At 42.3% G+C, this 24,726-nt stretch overlaps 1 protein-coding gene across 1 annotated transcript in view; it reads left to right on the top strand.

Annotated features, from left to right (window-relative positions):
• UST (uronyl 2-sulfotransferase) overlaps positions 1-24,726 on the top strand; it is a gene marked incomplete at its 3' end in the record, with an annotated part of 167,240 nt that overhangs the window by 67,189 nt on the left and 75,325 nt on the right. The window contains exons 3-4 of the mRNA XM_080614498.1: positions 10,261-10,416; positions 20,768-20,847. Coding sequence (XP_080470624.1) covers positions 10,261-10,416; positions 20,768-20,847 — 236 coding nt within the window. The remainder of the gene's footprint in view (positions 1-10,260; positions 10,417-20,767; positions 20,848-24,726) is intronic.

Raw genomic sequence — 24,726 nt, forward strand, 5'->3', positions numbered from 1 at the left:
AAAACCCTGGGCTCAGGAGGAAAACCAGCAGTTTTAAATTTTACAGTTCCAAGATATATATACATATAGCGTAAAAGCTGCACAAATTCTGCAGCTTAAGGGGTTTTCGATATGACATGTAAAACATTCCAGTGGAAAATTGGGTAATTAGCAACACCAAAATTCTTGACCTACTTGAATTCATGCTAGTTCCCTCAATGAATACCAGAGTCAGTGAACTGTGTCTTTATATCATTTCTCTCCTTTATCTCATTAGAAGATAGATGCATACCTAAATAAGATGGCTTCCACAATGTGAGGAACTTTAGAAGTAAGATGTGAGAATATTGCTTTTCACAAGAAAACTTTTGAGGGTCTTCCTGTTCTCTTTCTGTTGTAATCTTCATACACTCATGTAGGGTAAAAGAGAGAGTGATGACTTTGTTCGCCACCCCTTTCTATACCAGCAACAGTCTCATATGGTCTGATTCTTCAGAATGCCACCCTGAGGTGTATTAAAAAGGGATCTCCACAAGATACAAAGAAAAACTATTCAGTTCTTTTTGGTCTTAGACACAGCACTATATCTAGTTTTGGTCCCTGAAGAAGTGAACAGGTTGCAAACTGCAGAGGCAAGCAAGAAGAAGGAAGAGGAGATTGAAAAGCATGCTAGGTTAAGAAAGGGAGAAAGGAAAAAGATTTGGTTAATCTAGCAGGTACCCCTTCCCCAAACAATTACCTTTTGGGTAGGGTGATTCCCTCTCACCTGCTTCATCCCTGAAGGGAGCCAGAGCAGCCTTTGCTTGTGTACAGTGAGTGTTGCTGAGTGATGAGAGAGCCAGGAGTCCTGCTCGCACCTCCAGAGGCTGCCTGACATTAGTGACCACCTAGAACTGCTAAGAGAACAGAGCATGTGCTCTTTACCAGCCTGTTTGACTCTTTGTATACATCTGCTGGATTTGAATGTCACTGTAACTTCACATACCTGAAGTAAACCTGCTTCTGCACTCTTTGGCAGGGAATCTTGTGCAGCAGATTGCTGAAGCAGAGGCTTTGCTCAGCTGTGAGCTGCTGTTGTAGGATGCTAAATCAGGTGCAAGGTATAAAAGGAGCAAACCAAAATATTTTAACAGGATGCACCCAAAACTTTGAAAATTTGATCTTTGACCTTTTCTTTGTCACTTTTCCAGGTTGTCATAGTTTCAATTTTCTGTATGTATAACCGTAATATCTTGTAATGCGGCCTGATCTGAGACTTTACAGGGAGACTTCACCATGCTTTGGATCAAACTCTTTAAATTTGTAAGGGTGCAGTGCTTCTTCACAGAAAAAATACTGGAAGTTTTGATACTGGCTATACAGATCTGTTTTGTGGGGCACATGGGGAACCATTAACTTTGGCAGACACTTCATAGTAATGCTTTTCTTTAGTCTCAATAAGTTTGACTATGTCTACAGCCAGTCTCCTTTTGCTGCTTGTGCTCCTTGCTTATGTTTTCAATTTATTTTGGTACTTAGGGATGTTGACTCATTAGAGAACGCATTTAAACTTACTCTTCCAGAAATGTCAGCTGCCAAACAGATGAAATGCATTGCTTGGGGTGGAGGGGGGGGGAAGTCATACTCTTTCAGTTAAAATTAGTTGCTTAATGAAAATGCGACAGGAGAATCTTCTGTTCCTTCTGCTGCCCTATTTTCAGTGCTCCACTGCAGCTTGAAGGCTTTCAAACTTTGAAAACAAGCAAACTTCACCCTTACCTTTCATGTGGATTCTAGTGTATTTTCAGTGACCCATAGAGAAGATCATGCTGTCTGGTCTGCTAAAGAGTTGGTTAATTCCAGAGTCTGTCTCTGTCCAGTGTCACTAGGCTGCATAGATGGATCTTGATGTAACTGGATCCATGTTTTTTAGCTGGGGAAGAAGGAGGATAACTTTGTTTTCTCTCTCTTTCATTTTTCAGTCATTTTTTCTGCCAACGTGTCTTTGTGTTAGCACTTTTTCGTTGTAAATGCGTTGAAAGTAAGTAAGTTGATATTTGCTTGGAATGAAATTTTGTGCAGCAATTCCTGAAGTTAGGTTTGGAATATGCTATCTCTTAGTGGCCTTGTAGTTTGTCTTTTAATAGGCCATGGCTGGCTTGTGACAAACCTCAGTTAAATAGAAGCATCCAGCAAATCTGAGAAAATCTCGAAACTAGTGACTGAATTATCTGATCTATCTTCATGAAACTCACAGTGTGAGAATGGATATTCTCTGGAGCTGCTAAAAGATGAGCTAAAAATGAAATGCATGGTGGGTAACAGAATTCTGGAATTTGTTGGTATAGCACGTTGTGTAAGAAATTCTTTAGGCAACAGGCATAGATGTGCCTTCTAACAACCCATCTGCAGTCTCTGGGGGCACTGGAGGAGGAGAGAGACAGGCGAGAAATAGACTGCTGGCAATGCTCAGGTTGGCAAGTGCCTAACTAGTGTCTTCCACCACTCATGAGCAAGATGGGCCATTGCGTTGACCCAATAACCAATTGCCTAAATTCCTGTAATTCAGTCTCAGTTGGATGGGGAAAAAATGAAAAGTTGGCACTGGGAAGATGTGATATACAGGAGTATGTGTCGTTAGCAAATGTTTCATTGCTTTCATGATCTCACCAGTTTTGTCTGTGTGAGTTGGCCTCATTCACCTGATAAACATGGAGCACTATCTGACCACAGGTTAGTGCCTGCTCAGAAAGGGGAAACCAGTGCTGGCACCTACTTCTGGCCCTTCTTACGAGTCAGAACAGGGGTCACTTGCTTGCAGAAGTTGTGGAAGTAATGGATTGCATCTGGGAACATGTATCTCTGACATGAGCTCTTTGTCTGGGCAAATTGTACCTGGGCTGGGAAATTTTTGGCAAAATTACACTGGATTTGGTTCAGTAAAAGTTGAATGCCTTAGGCCATTGGGTGGATCTCTGACTTGTTGACACTGCAAGTAATTACCCAGCCTATTTTTTCTTTAAATGGTGCAAAGGTTTACCTAGAGATAAAGCCACCACTGAAGATGGAAGCCTGAGCTTTTGTCAGGCTATCTGAGAAATGACTCCCCTCCTAAAACTAGCAGAGCTACTTGTCAGTCATCATCTGTAATGTACATTCATTTTGATTTAAATTTGCTTTTTCTTCTTGATTTCATTCACAATGGTTGCTGACATCTTTGAGTGTGGAACGAAAGAAATAAAAGCTCAGTTTGAACTGACAAGTAAATTGTTATATAACTTTCCAAACCCTTAGAGAGAGCTGTTGTAATTATACTGTGGATTTTACTTTTTTATAGCTGTAAGTACTAATTCGTATAACTCCAAAGTGAATTACATGTTTGAATTGTTTATATTACCTCTGGGCTTTGATGCAGTGCTCAATAAAGTCATTGTAATTATTTTCAGGTTGTGTATATTGTTACATGAATATTGCGTTGCTAGAGTATCACCTCAGCAGTTAGTCTAAATGATACATACTCTTATTGTAAAATAAAATGTAATCCAGTTAGTGTTTTGTAAACCTCCAATTGCTGTTTTCCATCTTGTTTCTGCTAATATAATAGGATCCTCCTTTTCAAGCGCCTTCTCTGTCACCATTTCTTCTATTGTCTGAGTCTATTGTAAGTATTGGGGGGGGAAGAGGAGAGAAGAGAGAAAGAAGTTCCTCTCTGAAGAAGTTTTCAATTTCTTGCATTTCTAGATCTGCCTGATACAATCTCAAGATCCAGGAGGAAATATTTCTTCATCAAATTTAGACATTTTAGAAAATTACTTTGACATTTTCTAAAATGCCAGAAACAGGTTTGCAGCATCCAGAGGGAGCTGGTCACATTAAACAAATACTTGCTTATGTCCGAAAGCCTGTGTACTGAGTGGCTTTGTGTACTGGGCACACCCTCTGGTGCACTCAGGTGTGGAAGTGGAATGGTGACATAAAGAGAAGAAACATGAGCAAAGCTTCAGCAGCACATCCCTAAAGCCACTCACATTCAGCAGTGCTGTCAGTGAAGTTTTGATTACTGTTAATGACTATGTTCTTCTGAAGTGAGCTTTGGGCTGTAGCATTTATTTATCTTGAATCTTGTCTGATTTTACCTAGGTGCATTCAGATGCTTACTGAATTAAGGCATTGATGTATTTGTCTCCTTTAAGCTAAACAGTTGTCTGAAAATAATAGCCCTTTATTTCAGTTTTGTATAACTGCAGTGAGTATTTGCTTACAGTTTCTTATTGGGGGTTGCCATGGTTTGTCAGTGTGCAAAACAGAATTGTGCTACATAGGACGGTGAATTTCAAAAAGAAAGGTGAGAACTGGCAGAAGTTGGTGGCAGCTTGTGGGAGTTGGAATTTATCGAAACTGTCAGAGACCATGGGAAGGAGGAACTACAGCAGGCAATTAGGAGTGACCTGTTCCTGACTGGTACTTGGAAGATGTTGGAACTGGCAAGGAACAAGGACGTCAGAACTGGAAAGAGGATGTCGATGAGAAAAATCAGATAGACCCTTCACCTGATGTAACCGCAAGGCAAACACAGATGTGCTTGGCTAATTGCTTGGAAGCATATAAATATCATGTAATCCTTGTAATAAAGGATCCAGCTTGTACTCTACCTCTGGGTCTGCGCCTTCCATCCTCACAAATGACGCCCGAACAGGGACTTGACAGAAAGCTGTGACTCGGCGACCGGTGAGGACGCCCAGCCGACCTCCGAAAGGCTGCAGCAATTAACCGATACCTCTGACTGAGATGAGCGGCTGGGAACAGGAACAGGGGAAACTCAGTATCCCCCGAACACAAATCGGTGTTCAGAGTGCTAGTAAAATTCCTAGAGAAGAAGGGGGTTACTGTAAACGAAGACAGACTGAAAAACTTGTTAATATGGGTCTCAACCCATGCCCCTGAGGCGGCATCAACTCATATTTATCAGAAGGCAATATGGGACAAGATTGGGGTCTGCCTCTGGGATGCAGCCACAAGGGATGACGTGGTGGCCCCCAAATTGCTGGCCGTATGACGCTCAGTCTGTGAGGCACTTGACGGGGCAGCACAGGAGGCATCAGCACCATCAGCCCCTCCTGTCCCAACAAACCGGACCACCCCGACCGAGGGCCAGTAGACCCAGAAACTGAGCCAGATCTATTCCCTCCTGATCCTGGTGTTGGCTGTCGTGAGACACAAGCTTTGCCGGTTCTCACGCACCCTCCCGCACGTACTGATCGGTGGGAAGATATCCGCCGGCAGGCTGCAACAGCAAATGAGCCAGGCAAAGATAACCCCTTTGATCCCGGACCAGTCGACCCTGACAGAGAACCCGACTTTCTAGCCCCCTGACCCGCATGATATGTGGAAAAACATTAAAAAAGAAGCGAAAAATCAAGGTGATGTAAACCTGCCCCAGAAACTGAATGCTACACATCCCGTCCGTCAGGAGGTGAACAGCGGCCTGGACGGCGGGGAGGAAAACGGAGCTCCTGCGAGAGCCGGGCGCAGGCTGCGGCGGCGGCTCCCCTCTGACCGAGGGGCTGCACCTGGTGTCAGCGGTGGGATAAGGAGCTGCAGAACACGGGCGCGCCGCCTTCACCTCCCCGCTGCCGCGACCTCACTCACTCGCACGGCGGCGGCAGCAGCAGGCTCCGGCAAGCTCCCCTCATTGTCTGCCCGCGGGCAGAGGGCTATGATACTCGCCCGCCCCTCGCCTTTGTGTGCTCCGGCAGGCACGGGTTGGCGCTGCGCCCGCCAAGATGCGTGCTGCGGGGCGGCGGGGGGTCCACTCCTCCTGGTGAGAGGCGGGAAGAAACCCAGCCTCTGTCCCGAAGGTTTTTCACCTACAGGAATGGTCTGTTAACAGATAACGATTCAGTCAAACATGCTACCCTTCAGAATAGAGCTGCCATAGATTTTCTGCTATTAGCTCAAAGACATGGTTGTAAAAACTTTGATGAGATGTGTTGCATGAACCTATCTGATCATTCTGAGTCTGTCCATGATGCAATTCAAAACCTAAAGGACGGAGTTCAGAAGTTGCAAGTGGAGAGTAGCTGGAATTGGCTAGAAAGTTTGCTGTCAGGATGGGGCATCAGTGCATGGTTGAAAGACATTATTAAAATCGCAGTAGTCTGTGTAAAAAGCTTTTTATATATTTTAATCACAGTTCCTTGTTTAATTGTTCGTATAAATCGTTTGATCGCTAAGTCTATTAACAATGTTTTGTTAGTTTATAAAGAAGGGGGAGATGTGGGGACTGCTGCACAAGAAGCTGCGCAAGTAGACCTGAACGAGAGCCTGGGCATCTGGGCTCTTATCAGCCACAAGCCTTGGAAGAAATGAACGAGACAAGTCGGGAAGAACCGGAGAAAGAACATCGGGTGAAACCGAAGAAAGAGCATCAAGATAATTTCTGAGGACTGTAAATTTGGAAACAGGAGGATGCTTAAGACAAGATAAAGAACGTGTAGTCAAGGGGAAGTGGAAGTGACAATGTAACGAGTAGAGATAGCAAAGAACCATGTTTAGAAATAATAATTCAAGCAAAGACGCGTGGACAGTAATGCGATTGGCTGAAAGAGTGCGTGATCGATAAGATTGTTTCGTGATGGAAAAGTACCAAAGGGACTAACCGCTACTAACCGCTACTAACCGCTAGGCAGAATACTATAAAAGCCTGTAAGCTCACTCAATAAGGGATTTCATTTGTAGCCAGAAACGGAGTCTGTGCCTCAGTTGCCACAAGATTGGGCCTGGCAGGAGGTGCTGTCCCATATAAAGGGCAGCCCGTGTGCAGTAGGGACCATAAGCATGTTCATCCCCAATAACACCATGGTAATAAACAAGCGAGGATCGTGTTCTTGAAGGTCAACGCATGCTTTTCAACTGAGCTGTGATGACAAAGTAAATTTTTGGAACCTGGGTGAAATAACAGCTGCTTCATTTTTTGCTCCCGAAGTAGCTAGCGCTCAAGCTTTAACAGCATTGAATAAATTAGGATGTTGGCTTGCTAAACAAACTAATGCTACAGCATCTACTCTCTCTGCTTTGCTCACTGATGTCGACTCTATTACACATGTGACTTTGCAAAATAGGACAGCAATTGATTTTCTCCTCTTAGTGCATGGACATGGGTGTGAAATTTTGGAAGGAATGTGTTGCATGAATTTATCAGACCATTCAGAATCCATACATGAAAGTATCTGCAAGTTGAAAGACAGCATGACGAAGTTAAGGAAAGATGATGCAGGGGGTAAAACTGGGTGGCTATTGACTTTGGTTAAAGGACGATTGATCTTCTTGCTTGCCCTCTTTGCTGTGTATGTGTTGTACCTTGTTTGTTACAATGTATTCAGTGAATGTTATCCCAAGCTTTTGAGAAACATGTCTACACTGCATTGATAAAACAAGAAGGGGGAACGGTGAGAGTTGGAATGTATCGAAACTGTCAGAGACCATGGGAAGGAGGAACTACAGCAGGCAATTAGGAGTGACCTGTTCCTGACTGGTACTTGGAAGATGTTGGAACTGGCAAGGAGCAAGGAAGTCGGAACTGGAAAGAGGATGTCGATAAGAAAATCAGATGGACCCTTCACCTGATATAACTGCAAGGCAAACACAGATGTGCTTGACTAATTGCTTGGAAGCATATAAATATCGTGTAATCCTTGTAATAAAGGATCCAGCTTGTACTCTACCTCTGGGTCCGTGCCTTCCATCCTCACAGCAACTGTCATTTTTTTTGGCTGCTAAAGTTGCTTGCACATAGAAAAGAGACCTTATAAATGCCTGCTTTAATTTCGTTTCATTTCTAAGAATTATATTAATAAAATTCACCCAAAGGTACTGGCTAATCAAGTCAGGGATTTAATTAGAACTTGAATGTGATGTGTGTGCAGCAAAATTCCATGTGAATGAAGTATCAATGAAGACAAAATTTTGCTTGTTATATGGCGAAGTGCAGCTCTGCTATGAAAATCCAAGCAGTTAATGGAGCATTTTTAAATGTTTCCACAGCTCTACAAACTCTCATCATTTATCACATTTCCAGGATACTAGGCAAACACATGCTGTGTGTGCTCTTGCTCCTTCATTGGCACTTGTCAGCATCTACTTAGCATTTCTCTTGAAGACTTCACATATTTGCACAGCACAGTATGCCAGAAGTGTACATCTGAGCAGAGGAGAACCTCCCATCCATTCCACAAGTTACAGGGTGGTTGCTTGGATAGTGCTGCAGGGCTATGACAAATACTGGTTTTTGTTGTGTAAAGAAACTAATCAAAAAGTGGACAATCCAGAATATGGCTCGTGTGTTTTCTTGCGTAAGGAAAACTTTCCATGATGGTGTTCCTGGTGTTACAATCAATACAATATGTGTTCAAATATTAACCTTTCAGACATCATTAGCAGTCGTTTTGGATAAAGTTAGCTACAGCTGTAGCAGAGACATGTTAAATTCATCACCCTTGGAGTTCTCTAATCACTGAGGCTGGGATTTTGCATTTCATAGGAAGCAAGGCTTCTGAGGGAAAGATTGATAAGGAACAAGGGGGCTAAGTATCTCATAGAAAACTCTATAAAAACATCACAAAATAGTTAGACTTGGTGTGTTATGTGGGTTCTGTACGAGCCTTGGGAGGCCATGTTTAGTTGCTGAATCAGCAGGTGTGATTGGATAAGTTGGAAAGCTTAACTAAAACCATGTTCAGTAAATACCTACCCCTTCCCAAGGTAATTTGGAGAATGATGGTTTCCATGTTCATGTCGCAGTGAAGGATATCCTAAACACTGCAACCAGTAACACTAGTAATGTTCTTATTGTCCTGAAGTGTAATGTTAATAGCAAAGTGCCAGTATGTTACCATTATATATAGGGGACTTCAGATTTTCCTTTTATTTATTTATAGGTTTTTTATTCTAGTTTGCAGTCCTCTTGGAAAGTAATCTGAAGGATTTCCTGAGGAATAATTTTTCTTCTCTAATGAAGATCTGTTAGCTTTTGAAATATCATAAGAAGTGCCAAAAGCCCATATGCCTCATATGATTTCTCTTATGTTAGAAATCCTTCTGCTTGGAGAATGTGATTGCATCAACAGCAGAAGTAACTATAGGTTGAGACACACTATTACTTTGGCATGAGTTGTTTTTTGCACTGAACACGTGGCCTGGAACCCGGATGCACTCTCTGTGTCAGGAAACATTTTGTGCTGTCCTCTTACTAGAAAAATGAACTTTCCATAAGTGAGTGTGATATATGCACTGCTGTGGACGAAACTGAACTCCTGGCTATGTTAGCCAGTTTAAAAGGCTTGAAAAAAGATGCCTCTTGGCCTATATTATCAGATATTGCTTCTATATGCTATACTTTGTCTAGAGCAATAGTGTAACTTCAGAATGCCTTTTATTGAAGCAATAGACCATGACTATCATCCAGAAACAAACCAAGGCTGCATCCAGTGTACTTCAAGGCAGTGAATTACTGCTCACCTTTTGTGGTTTCCTGTGGAGGAGAGCATGGTGCAAGAGAGCATGGGCTGGAGGTCATTCCCAGTGAGCAGGTTGGATGTGGCTGTTCTGTTTTGAGGTTTAGTGAACATTACCTCTACAAAGGTGATCAAACTGTGCCAGTTGACCTCCAGACTGCCTGTGTCCCAAGCATTGTTTGTTCTCCAAGCACATACCAAGCCAGTGCCATTCTATGAGTCTCTTTGGAAGATTGATGTTTATATTTGAAATAGAAACAGTTGATTAATCTTAGCTCTGTACAACTGGTGGTTGTTGCTGGTTTTTTTTTTTTTCCTTTTCAAACTGAAGTTTTTCACTTTGAGCATTCCTCTTGCATTATGTCAGCTTCACTTTGAGTGCCAAACTGTAGTGAAAAGTAACTCCTCTTTGTTCGTTGTATGGGAGGTGGTCAACTAAAGGTGATTATTTGTACTGAGGTTACCAAGCAGCAAGTTTAAGCACATCACCGTCTTTTCTAGAAGACATGAGCAGGGGCTTAATGTATCTGGAGTAGTCACCAATCTGCACTGTTGGCTTAAACTGGATCATGAGGGGGAAATCTCAGCTTGCCACCCTCTGAGCCATGTATTTCTAGTCTAAAGAGCTTCTAACTTGCTGGTGAAAGTGAATACTTCTGACCTGGGCAGAACCCTAGAAATTCTCCTGTATGTATTTGTTGGCTTACAGTCAAAGCATGCTGTGATTCAGAGGTACACAGAAACAAAAATACCAATATACTGACTCCATGTTTTTTCAATCTCTATTTAGGTACTTCCTTTCCCCAGCCAGGTGGTCTACAACAGAGTTGGAAAGTGTGGGAGTCGAACTGTGGTTTTGCTTTTGAGAATTTTATCAGAGAAACATGGATTCAACCTGGTTACCTCTGACATCCATAACAAGACAAGACTGACCAAAAATGAGCAGGTAACTTCATCTTAGATCCTGCTTTCTTAGTGTGTTTGTGAAACTGAGAGACAAAGGCATACGCTGGCAGATATCATGTTGAAAATACATACTGGTTCTTTGACCTTAGTAATCAGCCAGAATTCATCATCCTCTGGGTGGCTTCAGTTAATAGGCAAAATGGATGATAGAGCCAAGAGCAACATGATGTGGAAGCTAACCAGAAAAACTAGCTTCCAGTGAGCCAGCTTGTGAATTTAGTCAGCATAGCAGGTAGTCCAGCAGTGAAGCAAGAAGGGTTAGTACAAGAGAAGTTAGGTGCTAACAGCTTCTGGGATCTGTATTAGTGTATCTTCAGGGCACAGCCATTTATCATATAAGCAGGCCAGCTTATTTAGACCTAACTTGGGTCTCTTTTAGCAGAGCAGGAGTAATTAATAGCCAACAGTTGTTTTGTTTGGGTTTTTTTCCTCACTTTCTTCATTCAGAATTTTCTAGGAAACATTTGCTTCAAAAAGTTGTTCCCCTGTGCTATACTAACCCGTGTTGCTATAATTTGACACATCCTTGATCGTATCGCAGCCTCTTGCTCATCTGCCTTTTGCATGTTATCACACAACCCTCACTAAAGCAAATGAAAATATCACATGAAACCTCTTTACCCAGATACACCTTTTCCTGTTCCTTTAAAGTTGTAGTGGGCATTATTTTTGCAGCTTTGATTCCATGAAAGATCCAGTTATTTAAATTCCTTTGTATTCAGGGTAACCACGTGCCCTCTGAGTATCGCTACCATCAGCAGATGCTGATGCAAATAATACAAAAAACCTCAGGCTCTGAAGTATATGGATATGGTCAGATGCTATAGACATGGCTGTTGCACACAAATTGCCCACAGCTGCTATTTTGATCTACAGATCAGGTAGAGGCTGCAATAACTGCCTGTGTCACTTCTAGGAATAGCAGCCAGCAAACCACAAAAGGATATATGCAATGATCAGAATACAGACCTGGGCCTGCCAGCGGCATTGTGCTATGATTGGGGGTGATTCATTTGTAGCCTGTTTATGAGCAGAAGTTTGTTATTTTAGACACAGTGGTTCATTTCAAATGGAAATTTAGGAACGGATACTTCTCCTGCAGGTCCCACCTTCCTCCCTTCCAAGATGGCCATTGGTGCCTCACCAGCAGCTGGCTTACCTAACCCCACATGGCCATTAAATTCAGCCCAAGGTGGGACTGACTAGCCAGGGCTGCCACACCAACCCAAAGGCTTCTGTGCACGGCTGGATGCAACACCCCAGAGGAAAGGCTTGGGGGGGAGGACAGTGTCTCCCCAGTGCCCCTGCTTGTGGCCAAGGGAAGGCCTGGGCTGCAGTTACTGTAGCATCCCTCTGTGTATCCTATTGCAGCACCATGGAGCCTCAGGAGTTTGCAGAATGGTCCCATTGGGCATCATCAGGTCAAGGTCAAACTGAGCTACTGCCTGGTTAGTTTTTCTGCTTAACTGTAGGATATGGGATAGAAGACTTCAGTGGGTATGACTGCTTTTGTGTTTTGGATTGTTTGGGTTCTGGCTATGTCCTTCATCAGATACCGCATCGCAACAGGCTTCAGTGCTTTAGTCCAGCATGTGGAGATTCCGGAGAGGCCCAGGCTTATTTTTGATTCAACCAGTACACTGACAGAGGGTAAATATCTGCCTTGTTTTTTGTGCACCAGAAGCTGTTCGGATACTAAATAGCAAATGTGCTGGAACACAGATGATACTGGATATATTGATACTGAGCTAATGATGTACTCTATAGATTGCACTACGATAACCTGAGTCTCTTAAATTATGGCTTATTTACATAGTTACAATACATTCATAATTTAATGAGTACTTTTGCTGAAAAGTGCCTTTGATCAGCACGAAATATGCCTGGAGACAGTAACCGTTCTGTTGTTCAGGGTGGTTTTAGTTGTGTTCTCATTTTTTATGAGCAGAATAGGAAAAAATACATTATTTCTCCCACCTTTAATGTGGTGTACACAAGAGGAAGTTAAGAGAATGGATGGTCTCAGGCTCCAGGCATTGGAATGAGAGAAAAGAGAGCTGGGCTGGGCTGGGCTGTAGGCTCCCAGTGTGAGCATGGGCTTCTCACTGAAGATATGTCTCTCTTCCTTCTGTAATTTGTCTGTACTGTTTGGTTAATGCCCTGATCCAGCCAAGAGTTTTATGTAAATGTTTACTTTATGTAGTCTGCTGTTGTTGAATAAAGTTAAGCATGTAGGTGTTCTTAATGACTATGGAGATTGCACATAACTGGAATCCATATTTTCATTGCCTTTCCCAGTCTCCTTCCTACCAAGACATTTTCCCAAATTATATGTGCCTGCCAGCAATTATAAATGCAGCATTTGAACATCTGTGAGCCTAAGCGAGTGAGTTCTGGAAACAGGTTGGTTAATCTGTGCCTTACCATTTGCTATGGTATTTCCAAATAAATTAAATTCAGAAAATAATGTGTATTATTCATGTATACAAAGTTAATCTAATTGATGTGGCTTTAAAATGACACACAAAATGCTGCAAAATAATTCTTCCCCTTCCCTGCCTTCCTTCCCACCACCCTTTTTTTCTTTTTCTTTTTCTTTTTCTTTTTCTTTTTCTTTTTTTTTTGCACTTGGAGAGGTAAGAGTATAGATGTAGATATATTATAGAGATACTGATATGAATTGCAGGAGTAATTGATGGTTTGTCCTCATATTGTTTACTTCTACCGCCCATCCTTATGGCCATGCAGCCAGCTTTATGTATAATTCCAGTTTAACACACTAAAATTCCATCACTAATTTTTCTTAAGTGCTTCTAAAGAAAAATTGGTCATAGCAGCTTGGGGAGCTGGAGAAATTCTTGAAACTATTCCAGGTTTTTGAAAGCTAAAAACAAAGACCTAGTCTCATTCCTGTGAGTTGTTTATGGAAATGATACTGAGATGAAAGTGATATACCAAACACCTGTAGATACTTGTGCTTCCTGGACCCCGCATGCCTGAAAACAGTAGAGGAAGGTAAAGAACTCACAAGAAAGATACAGAGATTTTTTTTTTTTGTCTTATTTTATAAGTGTTGGTGGAGACCATAGTGTGATCCAGCTGACCTAACTTGGAAAATTCCAGTTGCCTCACCATTTTTGTACATTTTGACCTCAAATTCTTCCAGTGAAATAACAGCAACTTAAAAAAAAAGTGGTAACGTTTTGGCTATTGTCTGGGTGGGATTATTATCAGATTATTTCTTTTTGTTCCCAGTAGAATTTACCTCTTGCAAACCTCGAACCAAACAGGACTGCTGTTAACAGTTAGCTTGGGGGACTGGCTGTTTAAAGAAGAGGTAGTGTCCTCTCTCACAAGCCTTGAGCTGAGTTTTTAAGCAGGAACAATGCTGTGGTTGGAGCAAAGCCATCCTCCACGTTTCTCCCCTCTCGGGGAGGGCCTGTCCAGTCTCCCTCAGAGTCATTTAACTGTGCCATCTGCTGGATTGTGATTTGCAATACAGCAACAAATGCACGGGTGATGCTGACCCATTATGGTTTAATTTCTTCAGCATGGCTAACTGAGATCTTACAGTAGTAGTGTAGGACAGTAGACTAAGGAAAAACCTTTCCTCTTGGGTATTGCCTCCTGATGTTCTTGCTCAGGTGGGCTTTAAGATTCAGAAACAGCTTGTGATTTACGGGATTGCATCTCTTTGCGGATCTAGTCTTCTTTAAAGGTCCTGTTTAAGGATCATAAAATCATAGAATAGTTAGGGTTGGAAAGGACCTTAAGATCATCTAGTTCCAACCTCCCTGCCATGGGCAGGGACACCCCACACTAAACCATGCCACCCAAGGCTCTGCCCAACCTGGCCTTGAACACCGCCAGGGATGGAGCATTCACAACTTCCCTGGGCAACCCTGTGCCTCACCACCATAACAGTAAAGAACTTCCTCCTTATATCCAATCTAAACTTCCCCTGTTTAAGTTTTAACCCGTTACCCCTTGTCCTATCACTACAGTCCCTAATGAAGAGTCCATCCCCAGCATCCCTGTAGCCCCGCTTCAGATACTGGAAGGCTGCTATGAGGTCTCCACGCAGCCTTCGCTTCTCCAGGCTGAACAGTCCCAACTTTCTCAGCCTATCTTCATACAGGAGGTGCTCCAGTCCCCTGATCATCCTTGTGGCCCTCCTCTGGACTTGTTCCAACAGTTCCATGTCCTTTTTATGTTGAGGACACCAGAACTGCACACAATACTCCAAGTGAGGTCTCACGAGAGCAGAGTAGAGGGGCAGGATCACCTCCTTCAACCTGCTGGTCACGCTCCTTTTGATGCAGCCCAGGATACGGTTGGCTTTCTGGGCTGCGAGCGCACACTGAAGCTGGCTCATGTTCATTTTCTCATCGACCAACACCTCCAAGTCCTTCTCCGCAGGGCTGCTCTGAATCTCTTCTCTGCCCAACCGGTAGCTGTGCCTGGGATTCCTTCGACCCAGGTGTAGGACCTTGCACTTGGCATGGTTAAACTTCATAAGGTTGGCATCAGCCCACCTCACAAGCGTGTCAAGGTCCCTCTGGATGGCATCCCTTCCCTCCAGCCTATCAACTGAACCACACAGCTTGGTGTCATCAGCAAACTTGCTGAGGGCGCACTCAATCCCACTGTCCATGTCACCGACAAAGATGGTGAGCAAGACCAGTCCCAACACTGATCCCTGAACGACACCACTCGTTACTGGTCTCCAGCCGGACATTGAGCCATTGACCACAACTCTTTGTGTGTGGCCATCCAGCCAGTTCTTTGTCCACCGAGTGGTCCATCTATCAAACTGGTGTCTCTCCAATTTAGAGACAAGGATGTCATGCGGGACCATGTCGAATGCTTTGCACAAGTCCAGGTAGATGACGTCAACTGCTCTACCCCTGTCCATCAGTTCCGTAGCCCCATCATAGAAGGCCACCAAATTGGTCAGGCAGGATTTCCCCTTAGTGAAGCCATGCTGGCTGTCACCAAGCACCTTGCTGTTTCTCATGTGCCTTAGCATGCCTTCCAGGAGAATCTGCTCCAAGATTTTGCCAGGCACAGAGGTGAGACTGACTGGTCTGTAATTCCCCGGCTCATCCATTTTCCCCTTCTTGAAAATGGGGGTTATATTTCCCTTTTTCCAGTCGTCGGGAACTTCACCTGACTGCCATGATTTTTCAAATATGATGGACAGTGGCTTAGCAACTTCATTTGCCAGCTCTTTCAGCACCCATGGATGGCTATCATCAGGTCCCATGGACTAGTGTACGTTCAGGTTCTTAAGATGGTCTCGAACCAGATCCTCTCCTACAGTTTGGCCTAAGGTCTTCATTCTCACAGTCCTTGCGTCTGCCTTCCAAGACTTGGGTGGTGTGGTCAGAGACTTTGCCAGTGAAAACTGAGGCAAAGAAGTCATTAAGAACCTCAGCCTTCTCCAAATCCAGGGTAGCCAGTTCTCTCGGTAGCTTCCGAAGGGGGCCTATGTTGTCCCTAGTCTGTCTTTTATTCGCTATGTACCTATAGAATCCCTTCCTGTTATCCTTCACATCCCTAGCCAAGTTTAATTCTTAACTAGGCCTTAGCTTTCCTAACCTGGTCCCTAGCTTCCTGGACAACATCCCTGTATTCTTCCCAGGCCACCTGTACCTACTTCCACCTTTTATAAGCTTCTTTTTTCCTTTGAATTTTCCTGAGCAACTCCTTATTCATCCAAGGAGGTCTCCTGGCCCTCCTGCTGCACTTTCTTCTAGTTGGGATGCAACACTCCTGAGCTTGGAGCAGGTGATCCTTGAATATCAGCCAACAGTCTTGGGCCCCCCTGCCCTCTAGGGCTATATCCCATGGAACCTTACTGAGCAGGTTCCTGAAGAGGCCAAAGTCTGCTCTCTTGAAGTCCAGGGCAGTGAGCTTGCTGCACGCTCTTCTCACTGTCCTGAGGATCTCAAACTCGACCATCTCATGATCGCTGCAACCAAGGCTGCCCTGGAGCGTCACATTTCCAACGAGCCCTTCCCTGTTGGTGATCATGAGGTCAAGCACGGCACCTCTCCTTGTCGGCTCCTCTATTACTTGCAGAAAGAAGGAACCTCCTGGATTGCTTGTGCCGGGCTGTAGCATCCCTCCAACAGATGTCAGAGTGGTTGAAGGCCCCCATGAGAACAAGGGTCTGTGAGCGTGAGGCTTTTCCTATCTGTCTGTAGAGCACTTCATCCGCAGATATCTCTTGATCAGGTGGTCTGTAACAGATCCCCACAGTAATGTCTCCCATATCATGATCAGTAGTATCCCATGATCATTGCAGAAAATTCATTTTGGAGGAAAATTTACAATAAAAGCTTAAGGAATCACAGTGGTAGGAAGATATTATGCTAGGGAGCAAATCAGCATTTATGCTAAAGACACTGTTCTTTACAATAAATTGTATATGAAGGAGAGGTGGAATGACAGCAAATGTGTGTTGACCACACCACAGAGGTATTTGCAAGTGCTTCTTGTGGTTTCTCATCTCTGCAGACTCCTGCCATGCAGTGTGCCCAGTGCTTTTGGTTTGCTTGTGCCCTGCAGTTGAGCTGATGTGCCATGGTATAGGTTCCGCTGGAGGATTGGGAGCATGTGGGCATGGGATGTCACTGCCTGCCTCTCCAGTTTTTGTATCCTGGCATTTCCCTCTCCCTGAATCCTTGTTTAGCATCATGAACCCTCTGGTGCAATTTAGTTAATTTCAAAAGCAAATTGCTCTCTTTTTCAGTACTGTTTCACTGCAGTAACCTAACTTCCGCAGGACAGCTCAGGGCAGCAGCGAGAAAGAGGAATCACTCTTTATGGGCCCTTATCCTAGTAAGCATATGCTCCTTCAAGCTTCCTCCAGATATTTCTACAGCTGCTCCCTCCAAACATGGATGTGTTCTGGTTCATCTCTTTCCTAACAGTGTTTGCCAGGGTAGTTTTTCTTCTGCTGCTTGTGGCTTTTTATGTCTTTTCAAACTTAGATTGGTTAAGACAATCTCCTATATCATTTGCACTTGTATGTCTGTCTCCTTCATCACTCATTCCCTCCAAAGGTACTTGCTTTCCTCAGCTGTTATCCTCTGCTCAGTGTTCCTCTGTGTTGGTACTCTACACTAGCTATCTTGTAAAACCCAAGAACCAAAACCCCAAAACAACAGCAAAAGAAACCCACTGGAGACCTTACTCTTATGGGAGACCTTTGAAAATTTGTATTTATTTGTTTATTTTTCTTTAAAGTCATCTTAAGAGGAGGCACTGACTAATGTTTGGCTTGTTAGACTGAAATCAGTTCATCAAAGTGGGATCAGAGAGAGGTAGGCCCATGGGAAATATGGCCACAATTTGCATGTGGCTGTGAGCCATTACAGTTACTTGTTTTTCCCTCCTGACATCTGTGTGTTGTTTCTGTTGAGCCGTACTTACCCTTTTGGCAGGGTTTTTAAAAGGATGGTTTTTGCTTGTTTGTTCATATGCACATTGTAGCTTTATCCACATCTGCTTGCAAGTCTAGTTCATCATTAAGTGTCTAAATGTGAAGGTACTTTTAAGTCAAAACAAAATTCTGTGCGTGCTTTGGTGTAAGCTATTATCATAGCTCAAGAGATGGAGTTTGGTAGCAAGGGATTTAAAAAAAGCCAGGAGCCAGATGTTGTCCTGCTCTCTGTGCATCTTTCCAGACTTTGCTCCTGAGGCAGAAGTGCCTGTGCTGGTACAAAAACTGGTTGACACAAGGCTGACACTGACATCAGATGAAGTGCAATGGGAAACATGATAGTGGTGTGATGTGAGTCTGCCTGGTGCTAGCAAATTGGTACCAGCCCTAGGGAGAAATGAGGAGTAAGGGAGGTTTGCATGGTGCTTTGTAACATTCACATATACTACTCCCACACGTTTATCTAGTGGTATTATGTTAAAGCTGCCTGACTTTTTAAACTCAGTGGGATTAATCTTTATATGTATACTATCTTTACATCTCCATATTTATACTTTAATGATTATTTTTTATTTATTCCAAGATGCAGTTACAGTGGTGACTGTAATGGCATGAATGGAGTTTTTATTCCATATCAATAACTTCCTTCTGTCATCTTCCTTCCTTCCTTCCTTCATTCATGCAGATACAGTAACACGTAAAGTACCAATAAACATAAATAAAGCTTCGTACAGTTCTGCGAATTTCACTTATCTTTCACTTTTCTTGGTAAAAACAAAGAAAGAAGCCAATTGAGACATCTGATAGACAGTCTCTAGAGTCTCCTCTTGTTTCATTCTTCAAGATGAATGAATATAATTTTTTGGCAGACAGAGTCCTAAAGAAATGTTGACTTGTTTAGTTTGCTAGAGAAGCCTTTGTCTCATCAGAGAATTAACAAACAGTAGCCAATTGCTTGTGCCAATTATTGCAAAGTTCACTGGGCTTTCTAATTCTGGTCTGGGCAAGCTCTTCTCTTCAGGTTTATTAATTTCTTTTTCACAACATTTATGTTGTACTGAAGGAACTGCATAAAGATCTGTTTGTACTTGAATCAACCAGTCTGGGGTCCGTATATGACTAACTAAAGCAGTGGGGCTATTCCCTTCTTGCCACTTTTTTTAAAGCACACATCTGTCTGTTTTCTCTTGTTTCTCTTTTCCTTTCATATTGTCTTTCTTTTGGTGGTCTTTTAAGTTCCATTCCCTTGGGTTTACAGCCCTTCAGTGTTAATATATCTTCAGATTCTAATACACCGTGATGCACTTTCTTAGACCTAATATGCCGTGATAAAAAAGGTCTGTACCTAATATGCCTTGATGTACTTGAACTAGTTTGATAGGAAAAGGCCCATCTTGAGAAGACAGGCAAACTAAACTGTTTGCTTCAGTCCTCATCGTACATGTATCTGTATAAAATTGTTTAAGGCAGAGGAAAAGTCGGTAAAAGCATATCAGTTTCTGCACTTTTTTATTTGGTTCTAGAAGTTAAATAGCTATAGTTCGTGTAGCTGCAAGAAAAATGCAGGTTATGTGTCCCAGGAAAAAATGGAGAATAAAAGATGGGTGAGAAGCAGTAAGATGTGACATACAGCATAAAAACCATGGCAAAATATCAGTATAACAAAACTGGGAGGTAGTAAATGTAGTTAGGTATTAGTTATGGCACAAGCATATTTTCTACAATGTTCTTCAGGATTTTAGTGCAGTAACTCATCACATGCCAGTCAGTTTATCTTGGCCTCATAACAGACTGCTATTTTGTCTGTGTCAGGTATAGGATTCAAGTTTTAAGAAATAGATTTTTTTTTTTTTTTTTAAGTCTCCTTAATGGTGTTTAAATTTAGTACATCAGTTGATATGGCTTAAACCAGAATATTTGGTTTACCTTCTCTTCCACTCCCCCCCTTTATGAATTTCTGTTACTTTCTGTATTGTTTTCTACTACCCACTTTGCAAAAATCAATAAATGTATCATTTCAAATGCATTTGGGTTCAACATCCATAGCATAACATGCATTTGAACACAGAACAGAAAATCTGAACATAAATCTTAGTAAATTAATCGTAAGGAAACAAAATTAACCAGGGTGTCTCAACTGTCTAGCATGGTGCTCCACTAGATGCTTTGTTTTCTCTAGACCTAGATAGAGCTTGGCTTACACAACCTAGATACTCATATCTATGGTACGTTGTCTTCAGTCTATGCTGTTTACATTATTCCATTTTAGTGATCTGAAAATTGTATTTATTTAAAAAAAAAAAAAAAAAGTGAATGTGCCTGAACTAGAACTTAGCATCATATTTCTAAAAGTGCCCAATTAATCTGTACTCTTAATTTGCTGTAATAATGAAAGGATTAAGAGTATGGATTTCTATATTTAAACAGGGGAATCAGTGTTTTGGCAGTGTTGGCTATTTTTATTCTTCTAGTAAATCGGTCATTGGCTCAGCTCCTACTTTCTGTTACAATTTCAGACATTTTACATTTTGGCATTCTGATGAAAAGAGCCAGTGTCTTCAGAGGGCAGCTGCCACTTGCAAAGCTCTGGTGCAGATTTAGGCAGAGGTTAGATTTTTCCTTTAGTTTATGCCTTTCCTTAAACTGATACAGGAAGTACATAAGTTCAGTGATGGCAGGATGGTGTCTGCAGCTTAAACTTTCTTGCTTAAACATGAAATAGTAATCACGCTATCTTGATGGCAGTGTTTGGGAGGGATAGTGGGGAAGGGTTCCTGAGTAATTCAGACTTGAAAATTACATATGTTGTTTGTGTAGTTGTATCTGTCTCAAAATGTGCGTTGATGTAACCTGGAAAATGTGATTTGTTAATTCTTTTTAGATGGAGTTGATTAAAAACATAAGCACTGCTGAGCAGCCCTATTTATTCACTAGACATGTTCATTTCCTCAACTTCTCAAGGTAAGGCATTTTTTCAATTGAAGTCTTTTTCATTGATTTCTATTAATTGTAATACATTGAACATTTTCCCTCCTTTTTACATATAAATAATAAAATTTACTTCCCCTCCACTTTCTGGTGCTGGAAGTCACATTCAGAAGTTTGGAGGGGTGTTTTTTCCATAATAGTTATGTAGAGTATGTTTGTGAAAAGCCAGGATGCTATTGCATGCCTTTGCCTCCAAGCTGATCTTGGTTTACAACATTTCCGGCCAACATGCATGAGCTGGTAACTTAGGTCTTTAAACTGTGCACATTGTTGCAGAGGTTTTATCTCTGTATAGCTGGATACTAATACGAGATTGAAAACTCCACTGAGTGCATTAATTTTGTACCTGGAACAACTCTTCACCAGTTTAACCAATTTAATTTTGTTCTGACAAAATAGTCCCCATTCCACAGGGTACGGAAGTATTTATAAACCGTGCAAATGGGTTATGCTCTGTATCACGGGAGTACAGTCCCTTCTGGCAGCCATTTAAAAGTATGCAGCAAGACTAGAGACATATATAGCACGGAATGTGAAGAAAATTGAATTTGGATGAAAATTGGAAGGAATTTTTGGAAGGAGCGAGTGACGCCAATTAGCATTTAGCCAGGACACAAAGGTTAAAGCTGACTGCAGATGGTTATTGCCCAAGTTGTAAGTTTAATTTGGAAATTATATTCGGGAACCATGCCATCTGTGCCACTAGGTTGGAATCCATGCATTTAGATAAAAAAAATGTTTGTAGGAGTGTGAATTTTATGAATTTTTTGCAGATCTTTGCAAGAGATTGCTTATCTTTCCAGCATTTTGTTTTTGTGGTAATGTCAGTGCATGTCCTCTCAATGTATGGCTTGTTTAGACAGTGTAGTAAGAAGTGATAAAATTTGGGGGGAATGGAAGGGAGAAGAGGAGGAGGGGGCTGTTGTTCAGGGTTTGGTTTTGGTTTTTTGTTGGGGTTTTTTTGATTGGTTTGGTTTTTTGGTTTTTTTTTAGAAAATAAAATATTTTGAGTAATTGGAATTTCACTTGAGATATCAACTTAAGTAAGACCATGATTTTGTTACATGAAAACAAGAAGAGTTAAAATTCCCATCTTGTGTTCTCTATTCTGATTCCATGAGAGTTCCATTTCTAATGTATTATCTTTAAAAAAATGAAACTCATAGAATAGGAAGTCACATCTTTAATAAATGATCTTTCTGCCAAAATGCAAGATCAAACAAGTACCCACATAAAGAGATTATTAAACTGGTTTTTTAGACATGGGACACAACATTAGTACATGAGAAAGAAATTAACATCATTACCTCTTTTTCATCCCAGCATCCTATGCGCTATACATATGGTACATCCTTGCCACATTGGTAACATGTTTCTTCTGTAGTGTATCCATGGGATGAAATCTCTCTGCATTTTTCTTCCAATACAAATCCATGAAAACATATAAAAATGATGTGAGATGTGTAAAAGTATTTGCAGCTTCCTTTTTGGATGTTTGTTGCAAACCTGGAAAACATTTTTCATTTTATTGAGAGGACACATGGTTTAAGTAGTAGCTGTAGAGTAGTGAAAAGACTAACCTTTAAATGAGACATCCTAGAAGTACATCAACATTGCTTACTATTGGTTTAACATTTCCTAGTGTTTTCTGGTAAATTAAATGTTTGAGAGTTTTAGTCTTTAGTTTCAAAATTTATTGGTGGTATTACAACTCACAGTGAATAGCGTTGAATAGTTACTCTGTTCCTTAATTCTAGGGTGATATATTTCTGTCTTTGTACCTGATTTCATTAGGAACTGGAGTGCCAAGTATCTATTTTGCAGAAATTTCAAGAATGTGATTTAAAACCACATTATAAATATTACAGAATTGTGAAAGCATTTTAGTATTACTGGATTTTTTAAAAAAACTTCCTTTATAAACCACCTCTAGTGACTTGAGCTGAACTCAAATTGTCTGTGGAATATGTTCCTTCCTGTTTGCCACAGCTTTTCTGCCAGCTCATATGAAAGCCATGCAGCACCCCAGAAACTAAAAGAATGAGGGTCAAAGTACTGATGTGGTGTTTTCTTGGCTGACAGCTGAAGACCTTAGACAGCAGCTTGCTATGAGCAGCTCAGCACAGTGGGGAGTGGGATGGGTGCTCAGGGACAGTTAGACCACTGACTCTGCAAACTTAGGGTGGCTTCAGATCTGTGAAAGCCTCGAATATGAGCTTGAAGATTAAAGAACCCTACTTTGGTGACAACCCTTGCTCCTTCTCAAGGAAAGGGATGAGGCTTTCTACATACTGTTGTAGCAGAGCCATTACTGGAAATAGTGAATTCTTGCAGGTGCAGTCATCCTGGGCATTAGTCCAGTAACGAAACTCGTTTCTTGTTTGGCATTTTCTACCTTTGAAATCAAGCTTTTGTTTGCAGGAAGGGATAAAGAATGCTTTATTCTCCTTTTTCCCAGGATATATCCAGCTGGCAGATAGGTAGGAGTTATAAGGCGTACTCTGCTTGAAGGACACTCTAGGGACAAAAGGAGTCTCTTTCGTTTGCCTTGCACTTACCTGCTTGAGGCCTTTCAAGATCTGTAGGGATTGTTAAGCTGTTTTAGAGGCCACCACCAAGGTACTAGAGATGCAGTTGTGCAAAACAGAAGTCTGCTTTGCTTTTGCATGGAAGTGAATAATTTCTGTTGGAAAAGACCTTGAAGATCATTAAGTCCAACCATTAACCAAACACTGCCAAATCCACCACTAAACTGTGTCCCTAAGAGCCACATCTACAATCTTTCGAATACCTCCAGTGATGGTGACTCAGCCTGTTCCAGAGCTTGGCAACCCTTTTAATGAAGACATTTTCCCTCATACCCAATCTGAACCTCCCTGGCACAATGTCAGGGCAATTTCCTCTTGTCCTATTGCTTATTATCCGGGAGAAGAGACTAACACCCACCTCACTACAAGCTCCTTTCAGGTACTTGTAGAGCGCGATAAGGTCTCCCCTGACTAAACAACCCCACTTTCCTTAGCCCTTCCTCATCAGACTTGTTCTCCAAACCCTTCACCAGCTGCATTGCCCTTTTCTGGACCTGCTCCAGCACCTCAATGTCTGTCTTGTAGTGGGAGCCCAGAACTGAACACAGTACTCAAGGTGCAGCCTCACCAGTGCTGAGTACAGGGGGATGATCACTGCCCTGGCCCGGCTGGCTATGCTATTTCTGGTACAGCCCAGGATGCCGTTTGCCTTCTTGGCTGCCTGGGCACAAACTGGCTTACATTCAGCAGCCATCAATCAGCACCCCCAGGTCCTTTTCCACACAGCAGCTTTCCAGCCACTCTTCCCCAAGCCTATTGCATTGCTTGGGGTTGTTGTGGCTCAAATTCAGGCCCAAGGCACTGAGCTGTGTTGAAGCTAATACACATGGCCTCAGCCTGTCATTCCAGCCTGTCCAGATCCCTCTGCAGAGCCTCCCTGTCCTTCAGCAGATCAACACTCCCAGCCAACTTGGTATCATCTGCAAATTTACCGAGGGTGCACTCGACCCCCTCATCCAGACTGCTAATAAACAAGACATTAAACAGAACTGGCCTAATACAGAGCACTGGGGAGCACCACTTGTAACCACTTGCCAACTGGAGTTAACTCCATTCACCACCACACTTTGGGCTTGGCCATCCAGCCAGGGGTTGTTTACCCAGCAAAGAGTACAGCTGTCCCAACTGTGGGCAGCCAGTTTCTCCAGGAGAACTCTGTGGGAAATGGTGTCAAAGGCCTTGCTGAAGTCTAGATAGACAAAATCAACAGTCTCTTATCTAATAATAAGGTCATCTTGTCATAGGAGATCAAGTTTGTCAAGTA

This window comes from Psittacula echo (assembly GCF_963264785.1).
Source record: "Psittacula echo genome assembly, chromosome: 4".
Lineage (NCBI taxonomy): Eukaryota > Metazoa > Chordata > Aves > Psittaciformes > Psittacidae > Psittacula > Psittacula echo.